This window comes from Penicillium subrubescens (genome assembly GCF_028828155.1).
Source record: "Penicillium subrubescens strain IBT 31985 chromosome Unknown utg000009l_segment0_segment0, whole genome shotgun sequence".
NCBI lineage: Eukaryota > Fungi > Ascomycota > Eurotiomycetes > Eurotiales > Aspergillaceae > Penicillium > Penicillium subrubescens.
This window is the reverse complement of record NW_026643159.1, coordinates 292,883-308,135: the sequence shown is the minus strand read 5'-3', so window position 1 is coordinate 308,135 and position 15,253 is coordinate 292,883. Positions and strand designations below refer to the sequence as shown.

The following is a 15,253-nucleotide window of genomic DNA, read 5'->3' as shown; positions in this document are numbered from 1 at the left end:
GAGGACGCGACTGTATATAGAAACTGGATCAGGTAAAATCTGTATTTTCATCCTAGCCTGGTGGGTTCAACGGATGAGCATTTATCCATAGGTTCAGACAGATACCAGGCTATCATGGTACTAACAAGTCGTGCATTCCAGTTCTCACACCACCCTGTCATACTTGGATTCTTAATGCTTTCCGTCGTGGAAGTCTGAGAAAACCCCTGCTGGCATTTCTGTGAGCGGGCTGATAACCAAACAAGCAGCTGTTCTGGCTGGGCTTCACAGAGCTCCACAGGGCAGTACAGGGGCTGCTCGAATGTTCCGACGTTAATCACAGGCAGATTTGGATCTAGAGTAATCCCACATTCTTGATTATCAATAAGACAAGTACATGTTCTGCCAATGACACGAAACACTTACTCTGTTCAAAGTACGCTCTTAATGAGATATAGCCATGGCCTGAACGGGGTTGTGAAAGTGAGGCATGTGAGGACTCCTGAAAAACCTCAACTTCCTCAGGTCCGGCCCCAAAGCGGCTTACTTTCGGGGGGTGTCGAAGATGCCCCCCATCCGTGCATGCCGCCAGACCTTGGATCAATCTAACGGCGGTGTGGTGCCGGCGGCGAGAAGTAGTTCGTATAAGGACACGGACATCTTTTAACAATTTCTCGAGCTGATCGAGTCTGTTTGGGAAGCTGGATAAATATTTGCCTATCAAAGCAGAGAACGGCTCTGACCAACGGCCCTGATTTTGCTTCGCTGTCACAATAAGCAGCGTTCGAGCCGTTGCCCTGTATATTCTCACAGAGATCGAACTCGACCCTAGCTCTCGTCCGCTCAAACTTGAGCGAGACTGCGGAGAATCACCAGCGATGTTCATTCCAAGTGTTTTTTGGTTTGCATAGAAGCTCAATATCGTCTGTAATGTGCAGAACAATTCTGGTCGAGTCTCGGGGACCCTTTCGTACTGGGCGGGGTTTAAATATTCTGATATTCCTTGAGCGCTCGATTTGCATCTCAGGAGGAAGTATATCTTGTAGATCGGTCTGGAATGAGTGTCTGTGCCTCGAGCTTCAAACGACGGTTTGAGTCGATATGCTTTAATACTAGGGATTTCTACACAAGAAATCAGTGTTGATTGAAAGTCAGTCACCATCAGGGTCCGTTCTCGTGCAAAGCGTAACTTGAGCAGCAAGGAAATCAACCGCCGAACTGTGGCGGGTCTCAGCTCTGCAGGTGAGATCGAACTTTCAATCCGAATTTCGTAACAGAACAAGTCTTGCTGGGGTAGACAAATAGCGGCAAGGTTCGTTTGCAAGATGTTCGGTTGCCCGAGTGTCCCGTACCCTGGACGATGCGGGAATAGGTCTTTCGGTGTGGTGGAGGCGATATAACTTGCAATACTATCTTCAATCTCATGTACATCGCGCTCCGGTGCTGGAGCCGCGTCTGGGTCATTAAAAATCCTGAGATGTTGTTAGCACTGTTGCTAGAACCGTTCTCTGAGGGACAGGGAAACGCACTCAAAGTCACTTCTGCCGTTGTCGCGGGCAGAATCCATTTTGGTCATCGTTTCCAGGTTCTACAGGTTCGTTATATAAAGGTAGGGGTGGTATTTAATGAAAGATTGGTAGAATATCTGTTTCAAAGCAGTATTGAAATAGCTACTAATTTTGCGGACCGCAACTATCTATCAAGACTTAGTAACCGGAGTATATTCTGCGCATGGAGAGTTTGACAAATACATTCGGAAGTAATGTGATCTCAATGCGTAGTATTATCATAACATCGTCGTGGTCAATCTCATTGGTAGGTTAAGGAATCAGCAACTTATGGCCTCAATCTCTCTCATATATTGATCATGGAGCAGCTCAGTCTACGGATTCTCACTCTCTCCTATACCATTCGTCCCTCTTTCCTTGGCCAAATCTGTCAACTTTTTAATCTGCACTCGCATAACTGCTAAGGTCTGGCTTTCATCGGTGAAGATCTCCCATTGTGAGGCCGTTCAAGCACTGCAGTTGCCAACAAACAATTACGAGCTATGCTCAACCAACCCCTCAATTGGTGCGAAATGCTCCGCCTATTCACAAAGTGGAATGAAAAAACGGTGGCGGAATTTCTGATCAACTCCGAATATATCGACATGAGCCTTTGTGACAGCGAGGGCATGACACCGTGGCACTATGCAGCGGCATGGGGCCATCACAAGACAATGAGAATTCTGATACAAATTCCGCAGTACGTATCATGTTTAGATACACCAGAGAGGCGTCAAGGTGATACGGCTCTCATAATTGCAGCGCGATATCAACAGTATGAGAGTCTCCGAATGCTGTTGGATGCAGGAGCAGATGTGAACCGGCAAAACGAAAAGCGTGAAAGCGTACTTTTCTGGGCCGTTAAACACAACAAGCCGGCCCTAACGCGCGAACTGTTGCGGCGAGGTGCAAACCCAAATCATATGGTTTGTCACGGCTTCACTCCACTTATCATGGCCATTATTCAAGGGCGTCTTGACTTGGTGAAAGCACTGATTGAGGGCGGATCTGACATGAAGCTTCCTGATGATCGTGGCCATCGACCCCTCTCTTGGGCAGTCATCTCGGATGACATTTCCATTGCTGCAGCTCTTCTCTCCAATGAGACGGTCACGCCCACTATCTCGACATCTCCGGCCAAACACTCACCACTTATCTGGGCCGTGATTGTAGGCAACTATGATATGGTGCGATTACTGCTCAGCTATGGCGCTGACATCGCTCAGCAGTCGAGCGACCGCAGGACACCCCTGATCTGGGCCGTGATATATCGCAATGTGTCTGTGGCTAAGCTCCTGCTCCAGAGAGGAGCTCTCCCGGACGAGGTCGATGGCGGTGGAAAATCGGCCCTGGCCTGGGCCCTCTTAGAGGGTAATCAGGAAATGGTTCATCTGCTTGTCAGACATGGGGCGAGTCATGCGAGTTGGATAATGTATAAGTGGTGAGTCAGCTAGTTTCCTAGCTCGTACATGAGAAAGATACTATGACTGATACATTGAAGGTACTCCCCGTTGAGCTTCTCAACACGACATTGTTAGTACTGGCCTCGACAATTATGTGAAATTGTCACGGGCATCCAGTTCGGTTTGACTTATGTCTCGGACGAGGTGGTGAGGGTAGTCACACTCCGGGCCTGTTACAGTGGTCTCATGGAAGTTCAATTGAAAAAGGCCCTAACCACTATCTAAGCGTCCACACACGGACCTTCCATCACGACTTGTGGTGAATTTCAACCTTGGAAAGCGGTATTTGTTTAATAATTTGCCTTAATTTTATATTCGAAAATTTTCGCTATATCGTCCGCAGCCTACTGGGCATACTATCAGAGAAGGGCCTCTCAGTAACATCTTGTCTTTCAAGGGGTCTTGTTTTCAGGGGATCTTGACTCACCACAGGGAAATTATGAGTCGTGACGCGATGAAAACGTGTTTTCCCAAAATATCTACGCATAAAGATACAGGAGAAATCAGGAAAAATGGCAGTGGGCCATCCTTGAATATCCCGACTGAAACCTATAAATGCCCGCATTAGTTGAAGCGAAGGCGAGCATCATAGGGCAGGCCGTAGATTCAGGAGTGACGTAAAATAGAATTAATTCGTCCTGATTTGGACTAGAATTCGCCGTCCCCACAATAATACTAGGAGGGTTCTTCTCATGAAAGCTATGTAATATCTCAAGGCGTTCCTTAGACCTACAGAATGGCAGTATCATGCTGAGCCAAGCTGCTTTGCAACAACGGTCTATTAAAGACAAGGGAGATTCGTCCACGAGTACAGTTTTAATCTGCGATACAAATAACGCAGTACATGTGGTCAAAAACCTAGCATTGGTACTATGATTACTTTATGAAGAGAAAACATTGGTAGAAAGTCTTTTTACTTCACAAATTACCTCCAGATCTAACATATTGCAGGAGACGGGAGTTTTGGGTGAGGTGCATAGGTTTTGTTTGAAAAGCAAAAGCAGTTGCCCTCTTACTGGTCCTTAGATTTCCGGTTCTGTGGGCATCGAGCAACACTCGTACGTATTCATCTAGCCGAAGAGGATCAAGGCCGCAGAAAAGGAGACCGCGACCTTTCACTCTATCCATGACGACTTAAGCTGCCCGAACAGTGCGGCTAAGGAGACAGATGAGCCTCGTCTCTCGTGTGGTGGCCATAGTGGGTATCTACACGCCAGCAAACACAAAGGTAGCGTCAAATCTGGGATATGCCAAGAGGTGCTCTTTCCTGATCAGTATTCCAACTACAGAAGTGCAACTGGCGCATCACGTACCACAATATACAACGATACAGTACGCTCGTGTCGCTCCCAAATATTATAGAGGCGGCGGCACATTATCCCAAGACAGTATGCATTGACGATAGTGCAATCGTGCAGTAATGTTAAGAGTAAAATTTCCACCGGGCGCTTAGCGAGGCATTGAGAACGAATCGGAGTACTGCGGTCATGATTTTGCATAGCTAACGTGAGAGACCACAGACCACACCCACAGCGACAAACAGTACTGCCTTGGGCTGTAAGTATTCTAAGTCAAATGCCTTCTACCAGCCAGGTACTATATCAGTTTGTGTATATTACGCCCCAAACTCACATCAAGCATGATTTTACTCTCCACTTTACTTCACATGAAGGGCAGGACCTAACCGTTCCGCGCTAGGCTAAACCTATTAGTTACTAGCCGCACCCGACGGTTAATAAATGACGATTACTTCTAAAAGGGGCTTAATGATCTATATCACCACTTATTGGTATTGAATGAAGAATTGCTGCATAATAATAAAAAATATGAGCACAGATACAGTACCGGGCACTTCGCGTCGCGGTTCGTCTCAGTGGTTCCAGGTGGGACCGCTTTACGACAAATCTATGATCCTGCCACACATACACCTGTATTATTAACGATTGGGACCCTGAGCCCCACGAGCTCGTAATTTCAGACAAGGATTATCAGAATCTCGCCAAACACTGCCAGGTTGCGCGAATGTTCGTATTTTCAGGTGCTTACTATGCTCCACATCCACAATTCGCAAGCAACTTGTTGCCTTTCTGCAGGACTTAGTTGATTGTCCTCCAGCACAACCAGGCCCAAGTTCAAGCAGCCTAGCGGGTGGCTCGAGAAGCGAGAATTCCGGACCAAGGCACTGGTTGAAGACGTACCATCGCCGAGGAAAGATTGTGGTGTCATATGGTTTTACCAATCGACTGGCCATCTCCGTACTGGGGAACAGGGTGGCTACAAATTCAATTCCATTGATATGGAACGATGTAAAATGACTTGGAGTTGCAGCGACCTTGAGACCTCTTCGATAAACCTTTAGTCAAGGTTGGTGCAATGGTATCACAAAATCTGTGATATATTATTGCAGATTGTTGCTCCTGGATCAATCTCGGAAAAGACAGCCGTCGTGATTATCCGCAGTTATGATAAATTAGACGAATAGGGCCATTACTTTTCTCGGAAGGATGGCAAATGATTTTGGCTAGCCATGAGCTCTTAGCAAGGGAGTTTAGAAAGTGACGATATGTCAAACTGTGAAAGGCCACGCTAGGAAAATGAAGTCGATCATATTACGATATATCACATTTTGGCTGGTACCGAGTATCTCGCCGGGAAGAGAGAGACTGTGTGAGATACACTATGATCACGCCTCTGGTGGTGGGCCTCCATAACGAGATACCCAAAAATTCCAACGTCTTGTTATTTGTCTGGTTGCTGGTCGGAATCGACAGCGGATTGCTTTATCTTCTTGTCTGGTATAAGATTGGGTCGACGAGGCTGGGCCCCGCGGCTTGCTCCATCTTTCGATCTTTAAATTGTAACTGTTGAAGTGGATCATTGTTCCGAGAAATTGTGAACACAGTCTTTGGTCGTCGGTTATGTATGACAAGTAGGATACCAGCCGCCACGAAGCATACTGCCTGACCTATTGCCAGGACCAGCGCAGTCACCAATAAGTTACTCAGCTTCAAGCCATAAGCAATGTGTAGTCCGATGTTTACCACACCGAAAAGATCAGCAACGAGTGAGAGCCTGGTCAGACGATCAGTAGGTTGATCACGGAGAAAGAAACAGATCTTGTACTACCTATTCCCCAGTAGTGACAGTCGTGATCTCGCCGCTGCCCACGGGAGAAGGATTAAAGGCAGAAATCCACTCGCGACTAGCGCGAAGGACATTCCTAAGCCTACACCCAAGCTGCTCGAGGTTGTGGTCCTGAAGTCACGTAGCGCAAGTGGGAAAAGCAAAAAGCTGTGCGCAGTTGTCAGAGCCAAAATGAAGTATTTTCTTGAGACTTGACGAACCTTATGAGAATGAGCACTGGAGGTAGGAAGTTGATCACTCGCCAATGCCAACGGAGATATGTCCGACGCAGTTTGTCGCTTTCCTCTACGGTCTTGACCATCTTGGCATCTCGAGACCAGCCTTCCATTGGGTCAGTCCAGTTGCGGTCGTCTGCGAACAATTTTTCGTTGTCATAAGCCGTAGGTGAGTGACCAGCTCCTTTGCTTTAAATTGGTGGGCCATTGAGATACAAATACCCCGCTCTACTTGTCTAGGCTTGGGCTGTTTTGGCTATTTCTGGCTTAGAATGACGAAATCATGCATTCTTAAGCTTTGACCGACAAGTGTCATGAAGCACGATATTGCTTCTCAATTGAGATGGATGAATGGGGCATTTCACCGGTATCGTGTTGTACTCCAAGGTTTGTTCAGATGTCGGTGGCTGGCGCCCTATCTGTGCGCAGTTTGCGAAGAGTCATATATCGGAGATTGACGACTGTCTACTTCAAGTACCCAACTGATAATTTCCACAATCGAGGTAAAGACGAGCATTTGTTTCAACTTTCCTCAATATATTTCTTTAATGTGCTTATAGCCAAGCTGTTGGATACTTTGAAGCGAGGGACCTCCTACAGCATGACGCTGCACAAATTCACGATATGTCTCTCCAGATACGTTTATGGGTCATTTGCTAGAGGCCTCAACATTAATGAAGGGCACATCGAACAATACGTAATCGTACAATTTTCGCTGACACTGAAATCACGTTGGCCGGTTGCTCAATACGTAATGTGCCTCCGTACCTTAATCCCGGAATAATCAAAGCGTTCCCCCTAAGACGGTTCTACGTATCTCTACCATATGGAGGTAGAGAAAAGTATTTCTATAGTTCCGTAGTTCATAATTCTGTGTTAGCTTTTTCAGCACATATCAAATAGCAATCACCCGAGAAAATCCATTGGAGGGTAATATCCAACTTAAATTTATTGGTCTTACAATGAGCTGCAACGAATCCATTCGCAAATTATCAAGGAGTGGGCCCAACTCTGAAAGTTTCCTTTATCATCCATCTCCAAATTATCTCCAAATTCACGCATTTGCGAGAAACTGCCTTATTTAGCTACCTTCAATGGCTTGTGTAATGTAAAAAGCAGGTACAGTATGTGGAGCAACGCACAAACTTTCTGTGTTTCTGTGAAGTAGAGTATTGAATTTAAGACATAGGCCGAACTTATTCTCGCTCGTGACCGAGCCTTGGAATTTGGTTCTATTTCCTATAACGTCTGTGCCATTGGTGCAAAGTAATGCCTTTCGATCAAGACTTATCCAGCTCAGAGGGCTTTAAATCCATAATTGAAATATTTCCATGATCATGAGGCCTCGATCGTGTAGTAAAGGAGATGTCAAGCGACCTTCCGTAGGCTTGTTAAGAAGCTATAGTTCATCATTCAGTAAGGAACCAGAGTTTGGCCCTCAGAGTCAACAAGACTCTGGGCCCAAAGACAGCCCGAAAATACATAGCTACCATAGACATTAAGTTACTTCACGAAGCCAGAAGCCCCAACATGCGGCTGAGATTGTCATAATCTGGTATCTGGTCAGATGCAAGGGCTTTGACCGAGTTCATATACTCGCACAGTGGCTGCAGACCACTGCATAGATTCTCCGTTGCGATGGAAGACTTCATTGACAAGATTGAATCAGCTGCCATACCATGCGCTTGCCACGGGAGCTGCCCGCGAAAGAGAAATACCAGGACGTATCCCAGTGATTCCATATCATCTCTCCGCGACAGGGCATCCCCTTGCTGATGGAAGCGGCTTGAAAATACAATGGAACTTTCAGCGCCTGCTGGCAGGCGAGGTAACGGTTCCAGGTCCTGAGTAGCCCCGAACCCGATCAGAAGCATGCGCTTGAAAGACAGGTCATAGACAATTTTTCGCGGTTGCACGTCTCCGTGGATGAAGTTTTTTCTGTGTATAAATTTCAGTGTGGAAACCATCTGCTTTCCAATGTCCGCAATCTCTTCTAGCGAGAAAAAAAGGCCGCTGCTTGCCAGTCGCGGTCTCCCCAGTCGAACTTGCACAGCGTGGTGAAGAGTAGGGCCCAGCCGCTCCATAACCAGATAATATCGCCATCCGCAGGCATGTCCTCTCTTAAACCGGTGATGGCCGTGCCGATAAACTGATGGGACTCCTTGGCTTGGGCTCAATTGTCGGTATAGCTCGTTTTCATGATGGAGGGTACTGCTCTGCGGACTGAAGAGCCCCGAGCCTCGCTCCGTCTTTACTGTGACCTTCCCTTCTTGGATAAATCTTATCAGACTCTGATGCAGAAGAGAACAGTGGTTGACAAACCTTGATTCTCGACCAGAGGGTCGGTGTCTGCAGGGCTCTTCCTCGGATAATATCCAGATGCCTTTTTTGTGTCGGGGCGTCTTTGCTTCAAGATATCAGCGACGTTGACGTAGAACATGGTCTCTTCGTACCATTTTCATGGCTCTCGCGTAGCCTTCTAGGTTGTCTGGCATTAGGATGTCTAAGTAGAACGTCCCCGAGCCGATTCAGATGGCCGGAGCAGGATAAACGTAGCCTACACACACATGAGGAATAGGCAAGAGACTAGTGACGGATTTGTATTTTCGGATTCAGGTTCTGCTTTAAAAATTCCCGCCAAGGCTGTGCCCTAGCCCCACCTACTACAGTATATCGGTCATACGGCGAAAGAATCAACGGTCAAATTTGAATAGTTCGCTGCGATTCTGGCATTCTATAGTTGCGAACATTTGCAATTTGAAATCACGCGAAGATGGTCGACAAACAGCGCGCAGTACCCACTGAAGAGCTCACTCTTCAAACCCAATTTCCACCGCTAACCGAACTGGGCCAGGCAATAGGTTGCCCCCAATGCCTCCGAGCTCTGCGGTGGATGTAGTGTAGGCATTGTGAACAACCTTTGCACCCTTTGTTATGTATGAGCAGAGACCTTTGTTGAGAGCGGAGCAGATTTGCATGCCCTGGACCTCTAATTGTGCATATTGAGCTTGAATTGCAGAAACGTCGAAGCCAGACCAGCCATCATTTTCGGTGGAGCCAAAATCGAATTCCCCCCAAGTAGAGGCATAGCCGCCATATTGATCTTTGGGGATCGATGCCGCTTTTGTCATGGCCCAACCACCCTGGGAGTTTGGGGCAAAGGCAACGTATTTCGTTTGCCCGGCCGCCAGCGCGAAAGAACGACAGGCATTACCATACCACCCGTCCATTCTACCGCCAGGACCTATTTTGTTCCAGATAACCACTTTCCATTCCCCTGTTGGCGAGCCCGTAAATTTTGCGACATATTTGTATTTACTTGCTTGTTCGGGCGGAATAATGATGATATTGCTTCCATAGGGCTTGCCTACGTTGCCCACATACGTATCGCCGGAGCCACTTGGTTCAGTGGACCCTCCAAACCCCGATGTTGTATAGATCCCATCTGATGGGTAAGCCGTCCAGATTGTGGTAGATGAAGCACTAATCCAAGAGGAGGTTTGATGATCTCTATCAATGAGTGGACTGAGACTGCTACCTAGAGCCACTGTTGCCATGATTGTGACCCATATTGACCTTAATAGAACTGCCATCTGGTTATGTATGGGCTGCTCCTATAATCCAGATGAATTGTCGTGAATCACAAAAGTCTGGCAGTTTCTCCGGGGAGATTGCTTTCATAGGATTTCAAATACTGAATAGCAGTTTCCTTTTCGTTGTAAGCATTACCCTTTTGATTTTCTTGCTTTCTTTTTCCTTTCTTTTTCTCTTGTTATTTCTGGAGTTCCTGCATGGTTCATATTTCCGGACTTTATGAAAATTATCTTCAGGCTGGATTTGGGCGTGTGGAATAGTCGCAAACCGCATTTCGTCTCAGGTGTTTCAAACCGTTTCGTATTCGCAAGGCCCCAAATGCTAGCGTAGAGGGGATTTTGTCTGGCATTAAATTTTATATCAGCAATTTTTGGACTCAGTCTGTCTATAGTTAGAGCAAATACAAATCCAGAAGCCATGCAGCCGGACGTTGGCCCTGGATAGGTGATGGATTCAATCCATCGTCCTTAGGCTGTGGTGGAGAAATCGCAAGGCGCGATTACAGTAGGTCAGGTCAATACTTCAGACCAAAAAGAATTTGATGGAAATATATTTTATCATGATACATAATTCCTTTTCGTTACACAATAAGGTCCTAGACATCTCCAGGGGTGATACGTCGGATGCTTCTCCTCAACCTATCTTGACCATTGGCAATCAGACCTAGGAACACTCAACACCCGAGCGCATTCAATTCATAGTGTGGCAGCTCATCGATGATAATCCACGCACATTCTTCTGCCTCGGCTAAAAGTTTACAGAGGCTCATTGTCGGCCCAGATGTACTTGATTGTGGCGTATGATTCACCCCATCCAATGGGTTGGGTGTATTGAGTACGGCGCGTTGTAGCCAGAGTAAATCCTCCAGCGTTTTCTTTAGACCAGGAGTCCGTTGAAGTGTCTCGGAAAAACCACCCTCATTGTGGTCAATATACTTGTGGAGAATCAGATAGACTTTACGTGAGAATTTCGGCGTTGAACACTCATCCAGGCGTTGTGGGTAGTCCAACATATCTGAGTACGACAACTTTGAAAAATCCCCTAGCGTTTTCAATATATCTTCATGCTGGTTTTTTTGCAAAATCATCTTGGTCAATCACAACGGCTATTTGATGCCGTGATATGATTGCCTGAGGTAGTCCAGCTTATAACACCAGTAACAGTAGGTCAACTTAGGCCAAAAATAGACATGAATGTGTCCACACATCCATAAATGGACATGAAAGCGTCTTTGGCCCAGAATTTCTCTCCACAAGCCCTTAGTCACAATCCGTTCAAAATATCATTTACAGTACCTAAATTTCCTTCTGGTAAGTTACTGGTGTTAATGCAATGCCACCTCCGCGCGCCATAATCGAGCCCTGTTATCAAACCAGGCCTTCGTTTTCTGATTTATATTTGTACTGCAGTAGAAAATTTTCATCTATATCGACGTTCCCTCCATGTTCTCAAGTTCCCTTAGCCGCTCACTGCACGGATACAATAAAAATGCAAAACTAGAGGACTCGTTTGGTATCACTGGACTGGTTGTCCAACATAGTTTGTAAGCAATTACGAGAGGGTGCGAATCATGAGGCGACAGAAGGAGGTGGGTCGCGGCCAACCCTAAGGCTAGCAATGAGTCTATCCCATGGTCCGTAACCTTCCAACCAGTCTTGGTTTTCTCAACAAAACTTGTTCCATGGCCAATGCACAGGAATTCAGGAAGCGAATCTCTCTCTAAGCGATCTCGTAGGAGACGCTGGAGGCAGCGCCAAAAGAACATCATGTCTTTTAGTTCATCAATCGATAATCCGCGCTGATTGCCCCAGGCAAATGATTCCGGAGGATTATCGAGGACTTCACTCTGAAAACTGGTGCGGCGAAGAGCACAATTGTTGCCTCCATCGGTAGCACATCCCTCCAACCAGGCTTTTTGACCTTGGAGATCACACTCGCGTCCTTTACCTGATCCGAAAATTCGGCAAAAGCTCCAGATCCGCCAAAGAGCACGATGCATAGCGCTCCATTGTGGGTTTTGGTGATCCATGGGAGCCAGTCGCAGCACATCATACCGTTTCCTGTCAAATAGCGGTGCCATTGGACACTGTGTGAGGATTGCCCCTGTTATGTAAGCACAAATAAACAACTCGTATGCGTAATGGTCGCAGTAGCTTTGGACATTCCAGTCCAATGATCTTCTTCTGTCATTCGGTACGAGGTGCTCAAAATACTCCCACGATCCGGGCGATGGAGTCTGCCCCGAAGAGGAGGAGAAGATCCCCATCTCTCTCAATTCCCACTGTTCGGGGTGCGTCTTCTTGAGCACAGATTTTGTTAAAAACAACCCAGTGGGATAGTCTGACAGGTTCACTCCGTGAACTCGAGCCCGCTCAAAAAGCTCATCCAACGAGGTGGCGCTTTGCAACATAAGGAATGGTGGCCCGTCGTCGTCATGAGACTCGCGTATCAGAACTCCGGAGGTCGTAGCTACTACGTCATTTTGTTCTCCTGGCAAGCTCTGCGGGTCGGCTAGACGCGAAATTTCTTGCAAGTCTGACCCTGCATCTTGGCCCAGGTTTTCAACTTGACCATTACTGACGGACAGCATAAGGCGCACGCTCTTTGGCGGCTCTCGCAGGCCTGTGGAAGCATGGTCTATGGGAAGAACCTGGCATCGACGATTGTGCGCTTTAACCGACGATATGTCGCTGCTACAAGGAAGCCTCCAGAGCGACTTCAATATATCGTCATCATTACTTAAGCTGAAGTCTTCATCAATCGGCCATGATTTTAGTATTCTGCGCGGCATGGGTTTCTCCCGATAAACTTGGAATACAGTGAAAAGGAGACCCGGCTACAGCGGAAACAGTCCACTGATATCCAACTTAGAATATGAAATCCAGGCTCCCAGAAAATCAAATATCGAGTCTCATACCGGATCTGCTCTTGACGGCCATTTTTGTCTTTGGTGTATTTTGTGGACCGCCATTTTTAGATCACTGCTGATGATTATGTAAAGACGCTGTTTACGAATGTCGGACAATTTCCTCAGGGCGATTCCTCTGCGCAAGCCTTCGTCTTCATTTAGTCTTGTTGTAGTTGCGCTCTCACTGTTCTGTGAGAAGACCAACTTAACTTACAGGGCCTACCGTTGGTTGGAACTGCCATAGTGGTCAAGACGAGTCATTCGTCTTCCTTGCTGATATTGACCAAGCAGGTGGAGCTGCTGCACCTAGAGTACTATACATTTGTTGGTCCCACTTCTTAAAGAACACATTTACATCAGTACTCAGGTGCAAATTTCGTGTCTTTGTAGAGTCTCTCAATCGGTTGAGCCAGTAAGATTGTCTTTCTATCATAAAATAATTCACAAATGATTGGGTCAAAAATTTTCGCACATCCGTGCTTTACCCTCTGGCGAGGATGAATGCATTCTGCTTTCCAACAAGGACAACGTGTACTGCACGAAATTCATCTAATTATCACTATGGCGACGTAACATTAACTTGTCATTCCATTATCAGCAGTGCCCCATTGTATTGGTTTCCGTGTATTGAGTTCCACTCTGACTCCACTGATAGGATCCTCAAAAGCCACATTGCTATTGGATATAAGGCCACCGAGGGCCATGCTCACTTCTGCGAGCAAGTCAGCCCCAAAGGAGGGATAAAGTTGGGTCTCCTCAAAGAATTTGTAATTTTGTTGCCGAAGATATCCCTCCACCGACGCTTTAGCGAGGACATGACGAACAGGGTGTTTTGGTGGTAGCGTGCATGCGGAAGCAATGTGTTGGGAAGTTATATAGTGGGTATTGGTATCTGCGTGCCGCCAATAAGGATCAGACTCGGGGCTTGGGTTACTGAGAACAACCTTTTGGATATACTCGGCCATGGGCGCTGCTAACCCACTGATACGACACATATCGGCCAGCCTTGCTAGCTCTATTGCTGCGGAGATCTGCTCTGTAGGGTCATCCACGGCGAAAACTACCGCACGGAGGTACAACCACTGAATCAGAGCCTCTAAGCTCTGATCTGAAACGACGCCTTCAACTTTTTGGAGAGCGAACACACTGTGTTGGGTCTCTAGAATTGGCCCCTCAAGCATTGCTGAGAAGTACGACGACATGGTACAGAGAAGACTTTTAGACACCGTATATTCTCGGTCACTGGACGCCACTTGCAATCTGACATAGGGACCACAGTAGAGTGGAAGAACGCTGAGGAACTGATGTTAGAATGATAGCCTTTGAACCCTTAGAAGTGAACCAGGCGTACTTTGCAACAAACTCACTCGCACAGCACACCTCTGTCATCGTGGTCAGATTGGAGTCTTCCATTGTGCCAACACCCTGTGGGACGATTGATGTCGATAGACACAAGATCCTTAGATGTATTTATTGTCGCCATGGACGTCTAATGTTCCAAGAGTGTGATATTCCTGGATTGCCCCGCTAATGCTTAAATGACCCAGAGAGTTACTAAATAAAGATGAGTGCAAGGCAAATACCACCAGGGTGAGTTCGTTTTGGTAGCTGTCCCTGCGACGAGCCTCCCGTTCTTCTTGCTAAAAATAATGCCGACAGCATGGAAGACTAGTTTGTTTTTTCTGTTATATGTGCGTTTATTTTCACAAGTCTATTTATGGTGTTGGTTGATTTAATCAAATTTCCACTCTTATATGGGCGATCAGAAGTGACAACACATACTTCATCTCTGTAGAATACAAAGTCTGAAATTGGCATGCGGTTCATGGCCGGTGTGTGGTTTCGACTATCAGATAGGTATGTTGATAGAAGGCGCTCCGTGAGGTTCATGCTCTTACGTCTCAGTTGGTCGCGACACGCAGCCTCTCCAATGATAGACTCATATGATCTGGAGCCTCACGAGCAGGGCAATTTGATGCAACCCCCTCCTTATACGAGTTTGCAAACAAAGCCGAGAGAGGACTTGCGATGTATGAATTGTGGTAAACGTCGTTCTCGGTCGTACTGCCGATGGCATGAGTTAGAACCGATCAAGTATCCACGGTACGGGATTTGTTCACGATCACATTGTATCCCAACAAGACTGTCATCTGTGCAGTCCCCGTACGAGCTCTCGGCAGCAAGATCCCCTATTATTTCGATTCAATCAACCCTGGGCTTCAACAGAGATCAAACAACTTGAGCTTACCTTGGACTTTAGCGGAATCGTTGACTTCAGTGTTACATCGAAAATAATTACGTTATCCCTTCCCAACCCCTCCCTCATCCCCAGCTGGTTGCCAGCAATTTGTGATTTTGTTGTTGTTATTGAGTTGTACAGTAGTGATCATGAATTAAAGAGCC

At 46.7% G+C, this 15,253-nt stretch overlaps 6 protein-coding genes across 6 annotated transcripts; 1 reads left to right on the top strand and 5 right to left on the bottom strand.

The window, feature by feature from the left end:
• Window positions 1–1,130: 1,130 nt before the first annotated feature.
• N7473_011178 (uncharacterized protein) lies at window positions 1,131–1,546 on the bottom strand (the record flags this gene model as incomplete). Its single annotated transcript, XM_057157117.1, has 3 exons — window positions 1,131–1,197; window positions 1,332–1,451; window positions 1,509–1,546. The coding sequence occupies 3 exons, from the start codon at window positions 1,544–1,546 to the stop codon at window positions 1,131–1,133; spliced, it is 225 nt and encodes a 74-aa protein (XP_057004239.1).
• A 513-nt stretch (window positions 1,547–2,059) lies between these two features.
• Window positions 2,060–2,971, top strand: N7473_011177 (ankyrin repeat domain-containing protein; the record flags this gene model as incomplete). Its single annotated transcript, XM_057157116.1, has 1 exon — window positions 2,060–2,971. One exon carries the CDS (start codon window positions 2,060–2,062, stop codon window positions 2,969–2,971), a length of 912 nt encoding a protein of 303 aa, XP_057004238.1.
• Window positions 2,972–5,769: 2,798 nt separating this feature from the next.
• N7473_011176 (uncharacterized protein) lies at window positions 5,770–6,461 on the bottom strand (the record flags this gene model as incomplete). Its single annotated transcript, XM_057157115.1, has 3 exons — window positions 5,770–6,061; window positions 6,116–6,280; window positions 6,334–6,461. The coding sequence occupies 3 exons, from the start codon at window positions 6,459–6,461 to the stop codon at window positions 5,770–5,772; spliced, it is 585 nt and encodes a 194-aa protein (XP_057004237.1).
• Window positions 6,462–7,378: 917 nt separating this feature from the next.
• On the bottom strand, window positions 7,379–8,928 carry N7473_011175 (protein kinase). Its single transcript, XM_057157114.1, has 2 exons — window positions 8,671–8,928; window positions 7,379–8,617 (listed from the first exon to the last, which is right to left on the bottom strand). The coding sequence occupies exons 1-2, from the start codon at window positions 8,786–8,788 to the stop codon at window positions 7,857–7,859; spliced, it is 879 nt and encodes a 292-aa protein (XP_057004236.1). The 5' UTR covers window positions 8,789–8,928; the 3' UTR covers window positions 7,379–7,856.
• A 230-nt stretch (window positions 8,929–9,158) lies between these two features.
• N7473_011174 (uncharacterized protein) lies at window positions 9,159–9,905 on the bottom strand (the record flags this gene model as incomplete). Its single annotated transcript, XM_057157113.1, has 1 exon — window positions 9,159–9,905. The coding sequence occupies one exon, from the start codon at window positions 9,903–9,905 to the stop codon at window positions 9,159–9,161; it is 747 nt and encodes a 248-aa protein (XP_057004235.1).
• A 3,520-nt stretch (window positions 9,906–13,425) lies between these two features.
• N7473_011173 (BTB/POZ domain-containing protein) lies at window positions 13,426–14,263 on the bottom strand (the record flags this gene model as incomplete). Its single annotated transcript, XM_057157112.1, has 2 exons — window positions 13,426–14,143; window positions 14,202–14,263. The coding sequence occupies 2 exons, from the start codon at window positions 14,261–14,263 to the stop codon at window positions 13,426–13,428; spliced, it is 780 nt and encodes a 259-aa protein (XP_057004234.1).
• Window positions 14,264–15,253: the final 990 nt, after the last annotated feature.